At 34.4% G+C, this 23,098-nt stretch overlaps 1 protein-coding gene and 1 long non-coding RNA gene across 4 annotated transcripts in view; one reads left to right on the top strand and one right to left on the bottom strand.

Annotated features, from left to right (window-relative positions):
- ADAD1 (adenosine deaminase domain containing 1) overlaps positions 1-23,098 on the bottom strand; it is an 82,880-nt gene that overhangs the window by 50,290 nt on the left and 9,492 nt on the right. For all 3 annotated transcript variants that reach the window (XR_014069585.1, XM_081544870.1, XM_081544869.1), the window contains exons 6-10: positions 19,940-20,065; positions 9,245-9,368; positions 7,446-7,616; positions 6,271-6,500; positions 2,595-2,832 (exon numbers count right to left, since the gene is read on the bottom strand). Coding sequence is in view for 2 of the 3 variants with exons in the window: in XM_081544870.1 (XP_081400996.1) it covers positions 2,595-2,832; positions 6,271-6,500; positions 7,446-7,616; positions 9,245-9,368; positions 19,940-20,065 (889 nt within the window). In the remaining variant the exon portion in view is untranslated. The remainder of the gene's footprint in view (positions 1-2,594; positions 2,833-6,270; positions 6,501-7,445; positions 7,617-9,244; positions 9,369-19,939; positions 20,066-23,098) is intronic.
- Positions 1,121-21,629, top strand: LOC145527247 (uncharacterized). The gene is made up of 5 exons (XR_014069587.1): positions 1,121-1,216; positions 8,633-8,866; positions 8,983-9,134; positions 20,070-20,165; positions 21,486-21,629. It is a non-coding gene; the product is annotated as an uncharacterized LOC145527247 (long non-coding RNA).

The following is a 23,098-nucleotide window of genomic DNA, read 5'->3' as shown; positions in this document are numbered from 1 at the left end:
ATTAAAATAATAAGAGTTTCTAATCTGGTATTTTTATTATGCAATTTTCCTCACAGTTCCAGAAAAATTGCCACTTAGTACTGCATAAAATATATTATTTTAAGGTTCTGCTTCCTAATATTTTATTTAGCAATTTTGCTTGGATATAAAAGTGAGCTTAGTCTATAACTTTTGTGGGTGGGCGTGAAATCTTCTATCAAGCTTAAGCACCGATGATATAGGGCTTCCCAGGTGGCTCAGTTGGTAAAGAATCTGCCTGACAATGCAAGAGATGCAGGAGTTGTGGGTTCAATCCCTGGGTCAATAAGATCCCCTAGAGAAGGAAATGGCAACCCAGTCCAGTATTATTGCCTGATAAACCCCATGGATAGAGGAGCCTGGTGGGTTACAGTGCATGGGGTCACAATGAGTCAGATATGACTGAGCATGCACACACGATCAATGATGCTTCAGAAAAGCATCTGAATCTTTTCCATCTTTTCAGACAGCACTGGAAGTTTCTGCTATTTGAAGGTTTATAACATTCCTCTGAACCACCTCAGAATGTTGCTTTCTTTGAAAAAGAGGTAGGGCTTCTTCTTGGTAGCTTTATCAAGAAAATAATGTAAGATTTTCTCCTCTTGTGTATCAATTTTAGAAATAACTTTTCCTCAAAATGTATGCCATTTCACCCATATTTTCAAATATATTTGCATGATGATCAAAGAAGTTTCTTATGATTTCTTTAAATTTTCTCTGTAATAACTCCTTTATAATTATTTTATATGAGATTAGACAGTGCTTTTCCCCCCACAGAATCAGTTTTTATGATCATTTCTAACTTCATCTGTTCTACATTTTACATTTATAGTATTATAAATTTTTTCACTATTTTCCTTATTTGTTGATATAAATATTCAAAGAACTGGCTTTTCCATTCAGCTTTGCTTTAGCTATATAAGCTAAAAGTTCTGAAATGCAATGCATTAAACATCCTGTTTTCTAAATATTCTATGGTTCCATTTTATATTCCTTCTTTGAGTCAAAAGTTAGAGAACTTCTTTTGCCCAATGAAAGGAGTTTCTAAGTATTCTGACTTTATGTGATTTACACTTTTATTGCATCACAATCAGAGAATACTGTCTACATCACTTATACTTTTCAGAATTTGAGACTTTCTCTGTGGCCTAACATATGGTCAATTTTTGTTAATGTTCCACAGGTTTCTGAAAAGCAGGTATATTTTATATTTTTATGGTGTAGAATTTTAAAGAAATTAATCAAATCTACATTATTAAGACTGATATATTCTTATTATTCTGTCTATTCAATCTACCACTAACTGAAAGAGGTGAATTATTGCCTCCATTAATTAATAGTGTATTTCTATTTATCCTCTTGTTGTAATTTCTACTTTATGAATGTTGATATGTCATGTTATTTGTTGCACAATTACTCAGAACTGTTCTTCCTTGTGGATTATATTGGTAAAGTGTTTTTTGCCTTGGGTAATACTTTGGGGTTGAATAATTAGATCTTATCTCTTTACTCTGTGTTTGTAATCACCTAGCAAGCATCTGGCCATAAAAAATGAGTTAAGCTCATTTTACATTAATTTCAACTTTGTTTTAATTATGTTTTCACTAAACTGTTTTCAGTGTCTTTCATAGAAGAGCTGCTTTGTTTGTATGTTATTAACAGAGATACACTTCTTTATGCTGATTCAAAGCGTAAACAGTATAATTTATACTAGGTGAAATAGTCAATAGTTCATATTTAATTGAGTTCATATGAAGAAACATTTGTATGGGATCTTAATTTATATCTGTCTCTCACAAAGAAAGCAAATGTAGGCACTTAAACTTTTAACATTATATTCATTAGTCTATTATAAATGTATGTTTACATAAAAGAAGGATTTCAGTTTTACTTGATAATCAATGTTAGGGATATTACAAAGGTATATCTAAAAGGCATAATGTATTACGGAGAAGAACAAAGGCTTTGGAAATAAAATACCCAGATCAGAATCCTAGCTGTTTAACTTAATAGTTGGGTGACTTCAAGAAAGATATTTAACCTAGCTTGAATCTCAGTCTCTTTATCTGTAAAAAGAAAAAAAAAAAACCCAAGAATATCAGGGTTTTTCCAAGAAACCAGTATAGGATTGTACAATAGTTCTCACACTCAAGTGTACATAAATAATATTTGGGAAAGTTGTCAAAAACACAGATTTCTGAGCCCTGAATTCAGATATTCAGATTCAGTGGGAAAACCAAGATTTTAAAACAAATACATTATATAATTCTAATGATAATGATCACTAGAGAAATAAAGGTTCTGGAAACTGACTTCAAATGCTGGTTCCACCACTTACTAAGTAACTTCAATAAGTTATATAACCTCTATAGGCCTGTCTTCTTATCAGGAAAAAAAGAGTATTTAAATTAGTATAATGTCGCAACATAGTCACACCCAATAACTATTATAATCATTATTATTCAGAATTCAAAAAACTGTATTCAAAAATGTTAAAATAGTTTTTATAAATTGTACTAAAATACATTCTTTTGCTTAAGTAATACATGATATTTGAAGAAATCAGTAATGCTAACCTTTCAGTGATCTTTCCACTTAGGCCATCCACAATCTCCAAAGAAATGTCCCCTTGTGCCCAATTCAGACTCAGGAATTTATATTCCAAGTTTGTTTGAAATGGATACGCAGAAGGTACTAAACTAATATGAGGTCTGTTGACCAAGTAAAACATTGGAAGTTTGGAAGTGAGCGCATCATCAACACGTTGCTTTATAGCAATTTCTAAGCCTCTGGTATCACTGCAATTCCCATCACCTAGAAAGCAAAAACAAAATAATACTCAAACAAAACAAATATAAGTCAACAGAAACAGTTGCTGAAGTATGTAATGCAGGCATACCTCACTTTATTGCACTTAGCTTTACTGCACTTCAGGGATACAAACTGAAAGTCTGGCAACCCATGTTGTCATATGATGTTTAGCCTTTTTTTTTTTTTTTTAGCAATAAAACAGTTTTTAATTAAGGTATATACATTGCTTTTTGTTTAGACATGATGCTAATACACACTTAACAGACTATAGTATAGTCTAAACACAACTTTTATATGCACTGGGAAACCAAAATATTCGTGTGACTCACTTTATTGTGACATTCACTTTATTGTGGTGGTCTGGAACTGAACCCACACTTGTGATATTCATTTTATTGTGGTGGTCTGGAACTGAACCCACACTATCTTTGAGGTATGCCCATAGAAACTGAACCTGAATTAATAAAAAGTGTCTAAATCAAAGAATACAGCATTATTACAGAACTATGCACTGCTCATATCTGAAACATTGTATTTAGTCTGAGGCATTACATTTTGACACCATCACCTACATATTACAGAACATCTGGAGAAAACAAATCATATGTTAACACAAGTGATGGCTAGGTAGGAAAATACATAAAGGCAAAAAGCATCTTGTCTTTTTATTTTCTATTAAAATAATAGTGCCTTTTAAAAAAGCAAGTTTAAGATTTTGTTCTTAAAAAGGAAAGACTACTACCACAGACAAAATGAGTATCTGAGAACATCTGAAGTATGAAATTAGTCTCTGAAAACTTTTTGAAGATAAAATGAAGTCTTCAGATATAATTCTCTTTCCACCTGTAACTGATCTGTTATTGATAAAATAACTTATGTTTTTAAGATTCAAAATAAAGAACTGCAAAAGATTTCATAAGAGAAAAAGGGACAAGGTCATTATCATCAAATAATCAAGATTTAATCTGTACTGTCATTTAGTTCAAAGTGAAAGGGAAGCAAATTTCAATTCTAAAGAGTAATTTTCAAAATCAGTTGGACCACCCAATAAATGGAATAGATTGTCATGAAATCCTATATTCCACATTACTGGATCCTTTTAAACTAGAGTTAGATGATCAGAAATGGCATAAAAAGAATTTGTATAATAAACGAGAAGCTTTACTAGTTCAATAAACTCTTAAGATTCTTTTAACTGTACATATCACATTTTTAAATGTACAGTTTGAGTATTTCTCAATGAGCCATTCATATCATCTGTATCAGAATCACTGGTAGTGCCTTTTTAAAATGTATATTCCTGGGGCTATCCCCCAGAGAGACAGTAGAGATCTTAAGAAGCTGAGTAATCTGCATTTTAAACAAACATTAAAATCTTTTTCGGCTTTGTCAGACAGAACATCAATTAATTAACTCTAGATATGTCACATAAAGACACAAAGAAAGAGATCAGGAGCAATTTTACAAAGTCTTATAGTATTTTTATTGCTTTCTGGTGTTCCCATTCCCATGTGCAAGATGGTAGTCAAATTATGAGATTTAATTGTTAAGCTCCAGTCCAAACCACTAAATACTACATAATTTCAAAAGAATCTATTTAGGAGTCCATCCTTTTAAGAAACTAAAATATTATGAAGTTATGTTATACAAATGACAAACGGTAAAATATCTTTCTTCACAAAAGTCAAAGAAAGCCTTGCATTTCAAAGTTGTGACTTGAGAGAATGCATAGATATTTATTAGACATTCTGTAGACATTTATCAAGAAAATAACCTTTCTTAAATAAGATTGAGAAAAATTTGAAGTGTCTGAGAGAGTATTTTAACTGACTAAAGATACACATAGAGTAATTCTGGTATCCAATTTAAGAAATAAATCATCTATAAGAATATATATTTGGAAAAAGAGAAGTAACTCCAAAGAGGCACTCTTATATATTGCTAGTAAGAATATAATTTGGAGAGTAACTTGGTAATAATTTTCAAAATTGCAAATTCATGTATTTTTGACCTGCAATTCTACTTTTAGGAATTCATTTTACATTTATATATATTTTACTTTTGTGTCAATGACAAACTAAAAAGGTCAAGGTTCACTGTAGCACTTGGTAGCTGCAAAAGATTAGAAACAATCTAAAGTCCATCAACCCACAACTGGTTAAATAAAGTATAATACGTTTATACAAAGAAATACCATGAGAGTTATGAATAATAATGAAAAAGGTCTTCATAGGGAAAATTTCCAAGATACATCATTAAATGAAAAGACTAGTATGCAGAAAAGTGTGAACTGTATTATCCCACTGGTGTAAAATTTTAAAAAAGTATAAGCATAAACCATCTTTGGAAAGAAAAACAAGAAACTAGTAACAATAGATGCCACAGAGGTAAAACGGCGGCTGAGGCACTAGGATAGAAGTTAAGACTTTTCACTGAAAACCCTTTTGAATCTTTTGAATTGTGAAACAAGTTTCCAAAACAACGAAAATAAGCTTAATATTAGAAAAATAAATAATCATTATTTCCTTTTTATAATTTAATAAAGTCAAGCCAAACAAAAATGGCAAGAAAATACAATATTTTGTATCTATATCGAACTACAAAAAAATACTGTCCATAAGAGAACTTCTTAAAGAAATGGATATAAAATACATAGAACGACAATAAAAAAAATCACAAGAATAAAACAAACAGTACCTTCTAAAAACAAAACATTACTCATATGAAGAGCTTAAGTTTTTATGTGAGCAATCATTACCAAAAATTAACAGTAAACAAAGAAGAGTCAAGTAATGGTAGAATTTAAATCACTTCCCAAGTATGACTAAAGCTTTGAAACTCTCAAGGCTTTGTGAAGACTACAAAACTGAGTGCCCATAGTATCTGTTGATGAGATAATACCTGGAAACCCATTCAAACATAAATACTTCTATAACAGTACCTACCAAAGAAAGAAGTTAATTATCAGTTCATGTCATTTATTTTGTATTCTATTTACTTCTTACTTACTTCACAAACCAAAAGAATCCAACTCATAACCAAATACATTTTTAAAAAGTATAAAAGTAGGAAAGAACCAAAATAGGTATTTAATATTTATTTCAGGAATAACTAAATATAAGCTTACCTGAGAAGTTCAAAAAAGCACCTTCTTCCAAAAGAAAGGGAAACATTGAATATTGTGCAAACAAAAGCATATGTTCAAGCCAGAATACATATAATTGCCTAACTTAAAATATTAATTCTTAGCCTTCTCACAAGATGATAAAAGTCATATTATACTAAGTGTGATTACAAGTTACCATGAGATGAAAACCTCAACAAAATAGTGGATCTGAATTTTACCTTAAGTAAAGCTTCATGCATGCAAAATTTGATTTTACACTGATAAAGTGTAATTACTTCGTGAAAGAGGCCAAGAGGTACTGAAATCTCACTCACCAACAAGAATACTATTGATATAAACTGGCTGTATAAAGTGACTGAGCAATGCTCCCTGTACACCAAGGACTTCCCATCTTGTCAACTTGTCACTTGAGGACATACTGCTTATTCTGTTAACAACATCTGCAGGACAGTAGACAGTCAGATAAATTTTGCCTGCAACAGCCACATGGAGACTTAGTTCTTCATTGGCTTCAAATGCAGATATAGAATGTGGATTAAGACGCCTAGAGGAAGAAAAGAAAGTTTCTTCCTTTAAAAACCAAAGCCAATGAAGTAAAATCTGCATATACCTAAGAATTGTAACTTGCCAGTTACACTTAATTTCAGTAACAGAAATAGAGGCAAACCCAAAGCAAGGCAGGATGGAATAACTTTGTTCCACAAGATTAAAACCAAGTGGAAATTAATCCTATTTAGAGCTTCCACAAGGATAAATTTCATATTATTGCCACTTTTTATGTCCCTTAAAATCAAATAAAAATCTGATTTTTGCCCCATCATAATTTTTGAGTTATTTCCTTTCTCCAAATTAAAATTTTTAATAATGACAAAACTAGAGAATGAAAAAAAGAAAACTGATAATTTAAGATTCACTGCCAATGAAATATGAAAAACAATAAAATCTAAAATTATTTTTCTTGAGGTTTCTCTACAGGAACACTCACCCTTGTTTTCAAAGGTGTTACCAGAAGGCTTTTACACAAACTATAAACCATGATTATCTCTAGATGGTCAGACTTGAAGTGAATTTTACTTTTTGTGTCTGTGTTGTTCAAATATCATGCTATTGATGCTACCCATTCATCAAGACAATGAAGTTCTACTAAAGAAGAATAGACTGCATTCCTTAACTATGTTAGTATGTGAAGAGTGCATAATCCATACTTCCTAAAGTTTATAAAAAGTCTTACAACTAGAAAGAAGTAGAAGATTTTCAACAGCATATCAAAGAAAGCGGTGAAGTATGTGGATCATTTAAGTAACAGTAATAGGTAAGACTGAGTGCAGGGGAGGGAGAATGAATTTGTGGTCTCTTACAGCCTACAAATAACCTCTGAAGGCTGGAAGGAAAATATGGATGGATTTGAATTTACTTGTTCTTTTGATATATGGATTCAGAATGTATAAATGGTCATACTAGTTGCTTTTAACAGCTTCCATATACTTACAACTGTGACTTAATCTGGGCTGATCCTTTAGGCAACTGGTTCATATAGAGGTAAATGTTGATATTTTGCTTGAGAGTGAGTATATCAGAAGCTGGTTCTGTACAAAATATTGATTTTTCCATCATAGCAGGATTTTTGCTATAGTAGAGTAGAAGTTGTCTATAAAAGTACCTAAAATAAAACAGCTTTTTTGAGTAAGAATATTTAAAAATGAAGTATCTTAAACATTATATTCATGTCATGAGCAATGTTCCTATAAATCAAGTTTTATTATAAGATAATATTAGTCTTACTTAATGAAGATGTAAGTCCCTTGAGAAGTCTTCAGCTATAGCCCAGTTTGCCCTGTGACCTGACTTAAAGCATCATTCCTTGACTACCACTCCACTCTAAAGTACTCAACTATCATCTCTTGCAAAAGACCCATTTCTCTATTGATTCCTCCTTTTTCTCAAGACAGCTCTGCTCCAAGCCTCCTAGGAGGAGTATCAATTTTCTGCATTATTTCTATTTTCTCTTCCCCAAACACACAAACAATTATTGTTCCTGTTACGTTGTGGTTCTGAAGACAAAAACATAAGAGCATAGGAATAACATAATGAAGCCCATAAACTGAATTTAGAAGTGAAACAGATTTCCTGAAAGACAACTCAAGGGGACAAATACTATTTTGCTTACTCATAAAAAATATAACTTTAATCCTATAACCAGAAATATGTAATAAAAAATTAATCATCAGTATATCTGACAGTGCCAAGCATGGGAAGAAATAAACACAAAAGAGGTAGTTTTTAGTGAGCTGTATTAGTTTCATGGACTTCCCAATAGCTTTCAAGATTATAGGATTCTTTCCATATTATTAGAGATACATACTTAAGATTTTCAGAAAAGACAGTATGCCTAAGTGTTTTTTACAACTTAAAGAAAACATTACCAAAAGTGAGAATGCTTAATTAAATAAGAACAATCCTAATATAGCAGGATACACTAATAATTGGATATGATTATTGGATATTGGTATCAGAATGCTGAAAACTGAATGAAGGTGTTAGTTATCGGATTCTCACCTGTGTTTGAAAAATTCCATTAAGAAAGGTTTTCTGAAAAGTAAATTCAGTGACGTAAGAGAACAAAAGCTGAATACTACAGGAGATAATGATTATTTCCCATTCTTTGTGTTTTCACAGAAAAGAAACTCCAAAGAGTAACAACATTCCTAGTTTATTCTTCCACTATTAGATACTCCTTCCTTTTATAAGGAGCAGTGACTGATAAATCCGGAAAAAGAAACTAGGCATGCTCACCTCAGCCCCCCTTCTCTCTGAGATCTGCCAGCCTAAAAAATACTTTATTGATAATGTACCACATGGTAGACTTTGTACAGACTTCATGAGTGGAAACTCATTGATTTCTGCCTTTGGGTAAGTATGGCTAATTCAGGGGTGAAGTATTACTAAGCCTTCTTGGTCCAGATCTAAGGCTATACTCTCAAATTACTTTAATCAGTAATGAAGACATATTTTATCTTTAAAAACAGGTTGCATGGCTGTTAAAATTTAGTTCATAAGGTCTTGATAACAGAAGACACTAAAATTAACAGACTAAACAGTGCAGTTAATAAAAGGTTTCCAAAAGTGACATGAAAATATACGATGGCTTAGGTAAGACAATACCGTATCCTTGGCTCAGGTGAGTAAAATTCCACTTGCAAATAATAACTTATATATGTGATTACTTTAGGCTAATATTAATATAAGAGCATTAATATTTGATGGCATTAAATGTATTTGTTACCTTACCTAAGGAGAGATCTCCTTGCTGTAACAACAGCGTGAGTATCATGCAACACTCTTCCATTTGGCTTAATGCACTGACTGTAATTGTATTCACCTGTGCCTATAGCTACAACTTCATGCTGTCCAGCTGAAAAGAAAACATTTAACAATAGCAGATTATTTTCACATCCCTCTTCTCTATGTTCAACCTCCACCTCTACTTTATCATCTTTTTACATTTATATTCAACAAACTGTTATTTAAGCCTCTATTACTGGATTGGCCAAAAGGTTTGCTCGTTGTTGTTTTTTTTTTTTTTCTGTAAGGTGGCATTAGCAGTACTTACTTGTCTTTAATTTCATTTGAGACAACTGTTAAAGATTGTATTGTGACACTTGTCATATCAGCATGCATTTAAAAAAACTTATCCAAATTGGTAAATCTTTGTGTAGCCACTTTAATACTGAAGATGGAAGAAAAACAGCAACGTTTTTGGCATATTATGTTTTATTGTTTCAAGAAAGATAAAAACGCAACTGAAATGTAACAAATGATTTCTGCTGTGTATGGAGAAGGTGCTGTGGCTGACCGAGCAAGTTAAAAGTGGTTTGCAAAGTTTCATGATGAAGATTTTTTGCTGGACAATTCTCCATGGTCAAGTAGACCAGTTGAAGGTGATAGTGATCAAATAAGACATTAACTGAGAAAAATCAACATTATGTCACATGGGAAACAGTCAACACATTCAAAATATTGAGATCTAGTGTTGAAAATCATTTGCACCAGCTTGGTTATGGTTCATCATTCTGATGTTTGGGTCCACATAAATTAAGTGAAGAAAATCTTCCTGACAGTATTTCCACATGTGATTCTCTACTTAAACATAACGAAAACATTCCATTTTTAAAACAAATTGTGATGGGCAATAAAAAGTGGACACCGTATAAAAATGTAGAACAGAAGAAATCATGGGGCAAGTGAAGTGAACCATGACCAACCCCACCAAAGGCCAGTCTTCATTGAAAGAAGGTGATTTTGTGAACATGGTGGGAACTCCTCTGAGTTCCTTTCAGAAAACCAAACAATTCTAACAGTACTGCTCCCAACAAGACCAACTGAAAGCATCATGTGATGAAAAGCACCCAGAATTAATTAACAGAAAATGCATTATCTTTCATCAGGATAATGCTAGATCACATGTCTATCTGACGACCAGGCAAAAACTGTTACAGCTGGGCTGGTAAGTTCTGATTCACTCACTGTATTTACCAGATACTGCAACTTCAATTCTCTTAATGGAAAAAATTTCAATTCCCTGGAAGACTGTAAAAGGTACCTGGAATAGTTCTTTGCTCAAAAATAAAAAAAAAAGCTTTGGGAAGATGGAATTATAAAATTGCCTGAAAAATGGCTGAAGATAGTACAGCAAAATGATGAACAGGTTCTTCAATAAAGTTCTTAATGCCCTTCATGGATTACAGCCTTATTGTGGCAAAGGGGCTTATGTAACTCAGTGAAGCTATGAGCCATGCCATGTAGGGCCACCAAAAACGGACAGGTCATAGTGAAGAGTTCTGAAAAAACAGGATCCACTGGAAAAGGAAACGGCAATTCACTCTTGTATTCTTGTCAGGAGAACCCCACTGATAGTATGAAAAGGTAAAAAGATATGACACTGGAAAATGAGCCCACCACAGGTTGGAAGGTGTCCAATATGCTACTGGGGAAGAGTGAAGGGCAATCCTGAGAAACCTGTATGCAGGTCAAGAAGCAACAAGTAGAACAGTACGTGGAATAACAGACTGGTTCCAAATTGGGAAAGGAGTATGTCTAGGTTGTATGTTGTCACCCTGCTTACTTAACTTATATGCAGAGTACATCATGTGAAATGCCAGGCTGGATGAAGCACAAGCTGGAATCAAGACTGTGGGGAGAAATATTAATAACCTCAGATACGAAGATGACACCATCTTTATGGCAGAAAGTGAAGAGGAACTAAAGAGCCCCTTGATGAAGGTGAAAGAGAAGAGAAAAAATGCTGGCTTAAAACTCAACATTCAAAAAATTAAGATCATGGCATCCAGTTCCATCACTTCACGGCAAACAGATGGGGAAACAGTGAAAAGTGACAGACTTTTATCTTCTTGGGCTCCAAAGTCACTGTGGTGACTGTAGCCATGAAATTAAAAGATGCTCACTCCTTGGAAGAAAAGCTATCAAAAACCTGGGCAGTGTATTAAAAAGCAGAGACATTACTTTGCTGACAAAGGAATGTATAGTCAAAGCTATAGTTTTTCCAGTAGTCATGTATGGATGTGAGAGTTGGACCATAAAGAAGGCTGAGCGCCAAAGAATTGATGCTTTTGAACTGTTGATGTTTGAGAAGACTCTTGAAAGTCCCTTGGACTGCAAGGAGATCAAACTAGTCCACCCTAAAGGAAATCAACCCTGAATATTCATTGGAAGGACTGATGCTGAAGCTGAAGCTCCAATACTTTGGCCACCTGATGTGAAAAGCTGACTCACTGGAAAATACCCTGATGCTGGGAAAGACTGAAGGCAGGAGAAGGGGATGACAGAGGATGAGCTGGTTGGATGGCATCACTAACTCAATGGACATGAGTTTGAGCAAGCTCTGGGAGATGGTGAAGGATTTGGAAGCCTGGCATGCTGCAGTCCATGGGGTCGCAAAATGTTGGACATGACTGAGGGACTGAACAACAACTACTAGTAAGAATGAAGCAGCTGGGCCAAAGCAGATCAGCTGTGTATGTGTCTGGTGGTTAAAGTAAAGTCTGAAGCTATAAAGAACAATATTGTATAGGAATCTGGAATGTTATGTCCATGAATCAAGGAAAATTGGACATGGTCAAGTAGGAGACGGCAAGATTGAACATTGACATCTTAAGAATCAGTGAACTAAAATGGACGGGAATGGGAGAATTTAATTCATATGACCATTATACCTACTACTGTGGGAAGAGAATCCCTTAGAAGACACAGAGCAGTCCTCATAGTCAACAAAAGAGTCTGAAATGCAGTACTTGAGTGCAAGCTCAAAAGTGACAGAATCATCTCAGTTTGTTTCCAAGGCAAACCATTCAACATCACAGCAACCCAAGTCTATACCCTGACCGCTGATGCCGAAGAAGCTGAAGCTGACCAGTTCTCTGGAGACCTACAACACCTTTTAGAACCAATACCCAAAAAGGTGTCATGATAGGGGACTGGAGTGCAAATTAGGAAGTCAAGAAATACCTGGAGTAACAGGCAAGTTTGGCCTTGGAGAACAAAATGAAGCAGGGCAAAGGCTGACAGAATTGTGTCAAGAGAATGCACTGGTCATAGCAAACACCCTCTAACAACAACACAAGAGACAACTCTACACATGGACATCATCAGATGGTCGATACCAATATCAGATTGATTATATTCTTTGAAACCAAAGATGGAGAAGCTCTATAAAGTCAGTAAAAACAAGAGCTGACTGTGGCTTAGACCATAAGCATCGTAATGCAAAATTTAGGCTCACAGTGAAGAAACCAGGGAAAACCTCTAGACCATTTAGGTACAACCTAAATCAAATCCCTTATGATTATACAGTAAAGGTGATGAATAGATTCAAGAGATCACATCTGGTAGATAGAATGCCTGAAGAACTACAGAATGAAGGTTCACAACGTTGTAGAGGAGGCAGTCACCAAAACCATCCCCAAGAAAAAGAAATGCAAGAAGGCAAAGTGGTTGTCTGAGGAGACTTTATAAACAGCTGATGAAAGAAGACAAATGAAAGGCAAGGGAGAAAGGGAAAGACATACTTAACTGAATGCAGAGTTTCAGAGAATAGTAAGGAGAGATAAGGCTTTCTAAGGTAAACAATGCAAAGAAACAGGAAAACAATAGAATGGGAAAGACTATAGACATCTCTTCAAGAAAACTGCAGATAGCAAGGGAACATTTCATGTAAGAATGGGCATGATAAATGACAGAATGGTAAGGACCTAAAATAGATTAAGAGATGGCAAGAATATACAGAACTACTATACAAAAAAGGTCTAAATGATCCAGATAACTATGATGATGTGGTCACTTACCTAGATCCAGATATCCTGGATTGTAAAGTCAAGTGGGCCATAGGAAGCATTATTACAAACAAAGCTAATGGATGGGACAGAATTCCAACTGAGCTATTTCAAATCCTACAAGATGATGCTGTTAAAGTGCTGCACCCAATAAGTCAGCAAATTTGGAAAACTCAGCAGTGACCACAGGACTGGAAAAGGTCAGTTTTCATTTCAATCCTAAAGAAGGGCAATGCCAAAGAATGTTCAAACTACCATACTATTGTGGTTATTTCACATGCTAGCAAGGTTATTGCTCAAAATCCTTCAAGCTAGGCTTTGCTGCTGCTAAGTCACTTCAGTCGTGTCCGACTCTGTGTGACCCCATAGACGGCAGCTCACCAGGCTCCGCCGTCCCTAGGATTCTCCAGGCAAGAATACTGCAGTGGGATGCCATTGCCTTCTCCATCAAGCTAGGCTTTAGCAGTGTGTAAACTGAGAACTTCCAGATGCATGAGCTGGGTTTCAAAGAGGCAGCAGAGCCAGAGATCAAACTGCCAAAATTCACTGGATCATGAAGCAAGCAAGTTCCAGAAAATCATCTACTTCTGTTTCATTGACTATGCTTAAGCCTTTGACTGTTGATCACAACAAACTGTGAAACATTCTTAAACAGCTGTGAACACCAAACCACCTTGTGTGTTAAGTCTCTCAGTTACGTCTGAGTTTTTGCTATCTCATGGACTGTAGCCCAGCAGGCTGCTATGTCCATGGAATACCAAATCACCTTACACCTGTCTCCTAAAAAAACCTGTATGTGGGTCAAGAAGCAAGTTAGAACTGGACATGGAACAATGGACTGGTTTGTTCCATGGAACCAATGGAGTGGTTCAAACTTGGGAAAGGAGTACGACAAGGCTGTATATTTCACCCTGTTTATTTAACTTATATTCAGAGTACATTATGTGGATTGCCAGGCTAGATGATTTGTAAGCTGGAATCAAGGTTGCTGGGAGAAATATCAATAACCTCAGATATGCAGATGTTACCAGTGTAATGGCAGAAAGTGAAGAAGAACTAAAGAGCCTCTTGATGAAAGTGAAAGAGAGTGAAAAATCTGGCTTAAAACTTAACATTCAAAAAACTAAGATCATGGCATCTGGTCCCATCACTTCATGGCAAATAGATGGAGAAAAAGTAGAAACAGTGACAGATTTTATTTTTTTGGGCTCCAAAATTACTGTGGATGGTGACTGCAGTCACAAAATTAAAAGACACTTGCTCCTTGGAAGGAAAGCTACGACAAACCTAGACAGTGTATTACAAAGCAGAAACATCACGTTGCCAACAAAGGTACATGTAGTCAAAACTACGGTTTTCCCAGTAGTCATGTATGGATGTCAGAGCTGGACCATAAAGAAGGCTGGGCTCCAAAGAATTGATCCTTTCACATTGTGATGCAGGAGAAGACTTTTGAGAGTCCCTTAGACTGCAAGGAGATCAAACCAGTCAATCTTAGAGGAAATCAACCCTGAATATTCATTGGAAGGACTGTTCCTGAAGCTCTAATACACTGGCCACCTGATGCTAAGAGTTGACTCATTGCAAAAGACCCTGGTATTGGGAAAAACTGAGAGCAGGTGGAGAAGGGGGCAGCAGAGTTTGATATGGTTAGATAGCATCACCAACTCAATGGGCATGAATCTGGGCAAACTCCGTGAGATAGACGAGAAGAGAGAAGCCAAGTGTGCTACAGTCCATGGGGTCACAAAGAGTCAGACATTGCTTAGTGACTGAACAACGTCATCAAAATTCTTTGTGACAATAAAAAATCTGTCTCTTACTTAAAAACAAAGGGAACTTTTTGGCCAACCCAATAAATGCCATGTATATAAAGAGAGATTAGGTTAAATGAGTGAATTAGGCCCATAATTCAATGAAAAATTCATTTTACCATTTTAAAGTTAGCAAAATCATTGACCAAAAATACGGAGAAACATCAAGAATTCCACAATTTCAAATAAGAGTTTGAGAGTCTTCCACAAATGAACTTACTTACAAAACAGAGAGAGGCTCACAGACTTAGAAAACGAACTACGGTTGCTGAGGGGAAGGGACAGTTAGGGAGGTGGGGATGGTCAGGTACACACTGTTATATTTAAAATGGATAACCAACAAGGACCTATTGTATAGAACATGGAACTCTGCTCAATGTTATATGGTAGCCTGGATGAGAGAGGGCTTGGGGGAGAATGGATACATGTATATGCACGTCTGAGTCCCTTCGCTGTTCACCTGAAACTATCAGAACATTGTCAATTGGCTATACTAAAGTGCAAAATAAAAAGTTAAAAAAAAAAGTTTGAGAGTCTTCTAAGAAGTCAAGTTTTAAAAATACTTCAATACTATCTCAATTTAAAAGGCAGATATTTTACATGATACTTTGTCTAAATTTTTGCCTTTTATGAATAAAGGCAATAGAATAACTTTTTGCTGTACCCCATTTGAGATTTCTTTGAAACCCTATGCTCAGAAGATACCGTTCATTTTTCTTTTCACCTCCTATTTATGTGGACTTTCTATAACCCAGTCCTTCTCAGTGTGAGGTCATCAACTTAAAATAATCACTCATATATATATAGTTATATCAATATATGAACCTCATGGTAGGCATACACCAAAAATCTATAATAGAGATGCACACAAAAAAGAGAAAGGAATCCAAACCCAGCTACTAAAGATGGTCATCAAATCACAAGAGAGCAAAAAGAAAAAAGGAACAAAAGAGAACTACAAAAATAAGCTGAAAACAAGTAACAAAATGTCAATAAGTATTTACCTATCAATAATTACTTTAAATGTAAATGGACTAAAAGCTCCAATAAAAAGACAAAGTAGCTGAATGAATAGAAAACAAGATACACATTACTACCTGCAAGAGACTCACTTCAGATCTACAAACACACACAGGTTGAAAGTGAAAGGGAGAAGATTTTCCATGCAAATGGAACAAAAAGAAAGACAGTAAAAAGATAAAAAGGGGCATTATACAATGATAAAGGGATCAATCTGAAAAGAATACATAGCGAGTGTAAATGTAAAGCATTCAACATAGGAGTATCCAGATACATAAAGAATGTGTTAATAAACATAATGGGAGAAACTGACAATAATACAATAATAGGGGGCCACATCCCATTTACATCAATAGCCAGACCATCCAGACATAAAATCAATTTGAAAACACTGGTCTTAGATGACACACCAGACCAGACAGAAATGAAAACATATGGAACATTTCATCAAAATAGCAGAATACACATTCTTTTCAAGTGTATGTGAAACAATCTCCAGGACAGATAACACGCTATGCCACAAAATACGTCTCAATAAATTTAAGAAGACTGAAATCATATTAATATAAAGCATCTTTTCCGACCACAATGCTATGAATGTGGAAATCAATTACAAGAAAAGAAGCACAAACACAAACACATGTATTTTAAACAACATGGTACTAAACAATCAATGGGTCACTGAAGAAATCAAAAAGGAAATTAAAATAATATCTAGACACAAATAAGAATGCAAACACAATGACCCAAAATCTATGGGATGTAGCAAAAGAAGATATAAGATTGAAATTAAAACAAGTCTAGGGACTTCCCAGGTGGTCCAGTGGTTAAGAAGCTACCTGCCAATGCAGAGGACAAGGGTTTGACCCCTGGTCTGGGAAGGTCTCACATGCCATGGAGCAACTAAGCTGGTGCACTCAACTACTGAGAGCACATGACACATGATGAACCTAGAGAGCAGCCCCTTCTCACACCAACTAGAGAGAAAGCCAGTGCAGCAATGAAGATGCAGCACAGCCAAATAAAATAAGATAAATAAGTCTACTTCAGGAAAGAAGAAAATTTTCAAATAACTCATCCAACCTTATACCTAAAGGAACTGGAAGAATAAGAAGAAACAAAAACTAAGGTTAGAAGTTTGAACAAACTCCAGGAGATTGTGAAGAACAGGGAAGCCTGGCATGCTGCAGTCCATGGGGCTGCAGAGACACGACTGAGCGACTGAACAACAAAGGTTAGTAGAAATCATAAAGATAACAACAGAAATGAATGAAATAGAGACTTAAAAGAACAAAAAAAAACCCCCCATTAATCCAATGGAAAAAAAGTTGGTTCTTTGAAAAGAAACAAAATTTATAAACTTTAGGAATATACATCAAAAAAAAAGACGAGCCACATAAATAAAATCATAAATGAAAAAGGTTAAATTACAACTGATGCCACAGAAATACCAAGAAATATGAGAGATTACTATGAACCATAATATGCCAATAAAATGGGCAATCAATAAGAAATAAATTCCTAGAAACATACAATCTCCGAAGATTGCACAAGGCAGAAACAGAAAATATGAACAGATTAATCACCAGTAACGAAATTGAATCAGTAATATAAAAGCTGCCAACAAACAAAAGTCCAGAACCAGATGGCTTCACAGGTGACTACTACCAAACATTTAGAGATAGAGTTAATACCCATTCTTCTCAAACTATTCCAAAAAATTAAAGAGGAAAGCTCACTTTCAAGCTCATTTTACAAGGCCAGCATTATGCTGATACCAAAACCATAGAAAGATACCACACACACACACAAAAATGACAGACCAGTATGTCTGAAGAACACATATGTAAAAAAATCTTTAGCAAATTATTAGCAAACCAAATTCAACAATACACTAACAGAAGGATCATACACCATAATCAAGTGAGATTTATTCGAGGCATGCTAGGATGGTTTAATATCCACAAATCAATCAATCAATCAACACCACATAAACAATTGAAAACTAAAAAGTACATGATCTCAATAGATGCAGAAAAAGCTTTCAGCAAAATTGAACATGCTTTTATGATTAAAAACAAAAAAACTCTCAACAAAGTGGGTAGAGACAGAATGTACCTCAACATAATAAAGGCCATATATGACAAATCACAGCCAACATCATACTCAATGGTGAAAAGCTGAAAGCAATGTCTTCTTAAGAGGATTAAGACACTCACCCTCACGACTTTTATTCAACATAGTACTGGAAGTCCAAGCCATGGTAATCAGATTAAAAAAAAAAGAAAAAGAAATAAAAGAAATACAATTTTAATGGAAAGAAGTAAAACTGCCATCCTTTGCAGATGATATACTATATACAGAAATTCTTAAAGACTCCACCAAAAAACAATTACAACTAATAAATGAATTCAGTAAAGTTACATGATACAAAACTAATATACATAAATTTGCTGCATTTATATATACTAATAATGAACTATCAAAAAAGACAAATTAAGAAAGCAGTACCACTTAAAATTATATCAGAATGAATAAAATACATAGGAATAAATCTAACCAAGGAGTTTTGGAAAAGACTTGTACTTAGAAAACTGTAAGATACTGATGAGGAACTGAAGATGACAACAAACAAATGGAAAGATACACCATGCTCAAAGACTGGAAGAAATTTAGATAGTAATGACAACCCTATATGCAAGACAGCAAGAGACACAGATGTAAATAACAAACTTCGGAACTTTGTGTGAGAAGGTGAGGGTGGGATGATTTGAGAGAACAGCACTGAAACATGTATATTACCATATATGAAACAGATGACCAGTCCAAGTTTGATGCATGAAGCAGGGCACTCAAAGCCGGTGTACTCGTACAACCCAGAGGGATGGGATGGGGAGGGAGGTGGGAGGGAGGTCCAGGGTGTGGTGACACATGTACACCCATGGCTGATTCATGTATGCAAAAACCACCACAATATTGTAAAGTAATTAGCCTCCAATTAAAATAAATAAATCAATTTTTAAAAATGACCATACTACTATCCAAGGCAATCTGCAGCTTTAGTGCAATCCCTATTAAAATACCAACAGCATTTTTCACAGAACTGGAACAAACTGTACAATCTGTAGGGAAACACAAAAACACCCAAATAACCAAAGCAATCTCTAGAGAGAAAAAAAAAGCATGGAGGTATGCTGTTCCATGATTTCAAACTAAAGCTGACCCTTGAATAATCATATATATCTTCTCTTCCTACCTAGGTTAAAAAAAATCCTTAAGAATAGGAACTAAGCATCAAATTGCTTTTGTATCATCTACAGTGTCTTATTCAGAGATGAATATAAAATTCAAATGCTTTTAATATCAATTTAGAACATTAAAGGATAAAATACAATATAATTGAAATCACATTATAATAATTACAGGAAAAACCAGAGATTCATGATTTTTCATTTTTTAATCTTTTATTACTTGAAAGTGAAGAAAATGTTCATTTTTATAGAGTCCTCAATGTTTGTTATAATGAGGTTAGATTTCAAGTTGGTAGTGATTCCAACATAGTTACTGATTAAAATGTTAAGTATTTTACCATTCTGTAGTTCTCTATTGGTTCCTGTTCAGTATACTTTATCTCTATCTTTGAGAATGTATGTTTAACAACCCACACCTACTAGAAAAGGCCATTTCAAATCAATTCAGCACAACTATTAATAGGGGCAAAGAAAGTTAATTAAATATTACCACAGTATCATTAAGTTACTTAATAGTTTTTCTATAAACACATACCAAATACTCATACTTACCTCTTTCAATTATAAAAGCAGCTAATGAGTTGCTACATTTCAGATACTCTGATTGATTAGAAATTAGTTGACTAAATGTTTCTTTAACAATCTGTGAAATCTTTGCAAACTGAGTATGTCTCCCTTCTAGAAAAAAAAAAATCAAATGCAACATGAATTTGAAGAACATTGTGCTTTATCCCAGAGGCCAGAATAACCTTTCAACTGAATGAGTTAATTTTCAGAGGTATGTAAGCAAATTTATAATTTATGTCATGACTGAGATTTTAAAGTATTTCATTCTAAAAGTATACAAGTTATTGAGCTTTTTGGATAGATTCTTGTTTAAAAAAAGAAGCACAACTATTACATATTAGAAGATTACTGATTTGTATTTGATAAAATATTGAAACGTCATACAGGACACAAGACAATTCTCTGTTGTAAGGGACTGTCCCACGTTGCCTGACAAGCATGATCTCAATGAAAACCAACAGTCTTCCCTAATCACTGTGATAATCAAAATATACTCCTTAGTATTTGCCCCACTGAGAACCACTGCAAAACAATAAACACTTAAAATTCTTGATATAGTTCCATGTTCCTACTAAAAAAAACCCCAGACTTTGAAAGGAGATAAAGGTAGTTTTAAGTAATTAGGATTACCACAAAATAGTTATAACCAAGAATATACATCAAAACTTACCCACAGACTTTTTAAAAAAATATTAAAGTTTTGAGGTTCTGATATAGGACCTTGGCCACCTACTGCTTTGTGTATATGTTCGTGTACCCCCAGGGAAGAATCATTATTCTAGAGAATGAGAGGTTGCAGAATCACTTAATAGAGTATTTCTCAAAGTTGACTTGTTTACTAAGCCACTGAAAGTTCCTGATGTTGTATGATGGCTGCTAAGTAGTCTTATCAAGTGGTTTGCAGTCCATGATATCTTTGGAGGAAAAAAGTAATGACACAATTTTGCTCTCATGCATTGCATATATATGAAACATATAAATATACTTTCATAGAAATTCTTACCTGCTTAATAAATAAATGAAAAAGGCACACAAATGATAAAAATTTTAACATTATTAGTCTTAGCTAATACAACTAATCTCAGTTAGGCCATTTACAAGTTTTTATTTATATTTGTCAAACTTGAATTTTTAATTCTTTGTTAATACTGTCAATGCTCTCTTAGCAAAAACAGGCAAAGTCACATCAAAAAGAGTTAAAGAACTTCATAAATACAATCATAAAATGAAATTCTGAGAGAAAGAAGAATGAACTACTGGTTATATTCTTTTACCTAACCACAAAGCATAAAGTGTGAAGGTGCAAATTATTACAATTGCATGCTAGCATATATTTCATTTAAATTCGCAAAACCATTGTGTGGCATAAAAATTAGTTTTTGGTGTTAGTAAAAATGTATAGTGTATAGTAAAAATACAAATGAGAAGTATTCAGCAACTTGGCTCTGCTTATCACCAAAATCTTACGATACAGGAGAAGCATACTCATTTAATGATATTTTAAAATGAAACCTTTTTTTCACTCCAACAGCAATATAAAAGGTGTACATTCAGAAGTCTTCCTCTCCAAATGCAACCACTATATTATCAGGATGGATATTTTGATGAACAAAAATATAAACAAATAAAAACATATACTACTTTAAAAAATAAAAACTGGGCATGCTAAAATCCACTTTGCAAGTCGTCTTGGGCATCATTCAAAGGTAGACATTAGTGCTACCCTCCTTCTTAATGGTTCCAAAGAATGAATGTAATTTGTTTCATCACGTCCTATATGGTTGGGCTTCTCTTGTGACTCAGCTGGTACAGAATCTGCCTGCAATGCGAGAGATGTCAGTTTGATCCCTGTGTGGGGAAGATTCCCTGGAGAAGGGAAAGGCTACCCACTACAGTATTCTGGCCTGGAGAATTCCACAGACTATATAGTCAGTCCGTGGGGTCGCAAAGAGTCGGACACAACTCAGTGACTTTCACTTTGACTTTGACTATATAGTTAGCAATTATTTTGTGCAATGACACAGAACAGAAAAAAACACTGCAATTAATACTGACAGAACAAGAATTGTGTGTGGCAAAACAATGTTTTGCTGTATATAAAAAGGTTGCACCTGAATATTATAAAGAACATTTAGAAGTTAACAACATACTGATACAGCTCTTGATCTTAACTGGCTGTTGAAGGAAATAATGAATCCTGTGAATATAAACAAATCTTTGCTACTAAATGGATCTCTTATTAGCATGCATATGAATAAAGAGCAAGTGCAATACCATTTTTCCTCTACATGTGTGCTGCTTGCTGAGGAAATAAAATGTTCTCACAAATTATTGGAAGTGAAGGATGAGACAAAACATGACATATATGATGTTAACACCATTTCCTTGATTTATAGTTGCTAATTTCAAGTGATCTTTAGTACCGTAAGGAACGTGAATCTATCTTCAGAACCAAAATATCATTATATTAAGTGAAAATATAGTCCAGCAAAAATATGGCAAAGTAGACAGGCTGTGAAAAAGTGATACCCTCCATAACTGGCCCAAAAGGAGCTATTCAGGAGATTTTTATGTATCTCAAATCTTTTCTTCTTCAAGGTGATCATATTCAACTCCTGTGTTTACACATAAGCCTGAAGCATGATGCTTGTCCCTCCCTTTCTTAACAGAGAACTGTTAATTTTTAACTCCTTACCTGAGCCTACCAAACCTGACTCTACTCATGTATTTCTTTAAACACATTGTTAACCACATACTCAGGGTACCAGTAATCTGTATTATCTGCCCATCATTAACCTAGGATTCTTTCTAGTATTCATTAAAAACGTCCATTGAAGCTGAAAAGACTAGAGCCCCTTTCAATATTAAGAGATAACTGCTGTTGAAATGATCACTCACTGTCCTTCTGTTCAATTCCTATGATCATTAGATCAAGTGACAATACTTGACTGAATATATTTAACTATTGGTTGATTTTGCCTTTTGAATGTGCCTGTTTCCCCTGGTCTAGTCCTTTTACTCGAAACAAGCACACAAATGTACACAGCCTTTTTCTGTCTCAGAAAGACCACGGAAAACCAAGCCTGAAAAGTGTTTTCAAATCCTAATCCTCAGACCTGGAAAGGACAAAGAAAGAAGTGCTCT

The sequence above is a fragment of the Giraffa tippelskirchi genome, chromosome 11, assembly GCF_054371585.1.
Source record: "Giraffa tippelskirchi isolate mGirTip1 chromosome 11, T2T-mGirTip1v1.2.pri, whole genome shotgun sequence".
NCBI classification, from domain to species: domain Eukaryota; kingdom Metazoa; phylum Chordata; class Mammalia; order Artiodactyla; family Giraffidae; genus Giraffa; species Giraffa tippelskirchi.
This window is presented reverse-complemented; position numbering and strand designations above follow the sequence as displayed.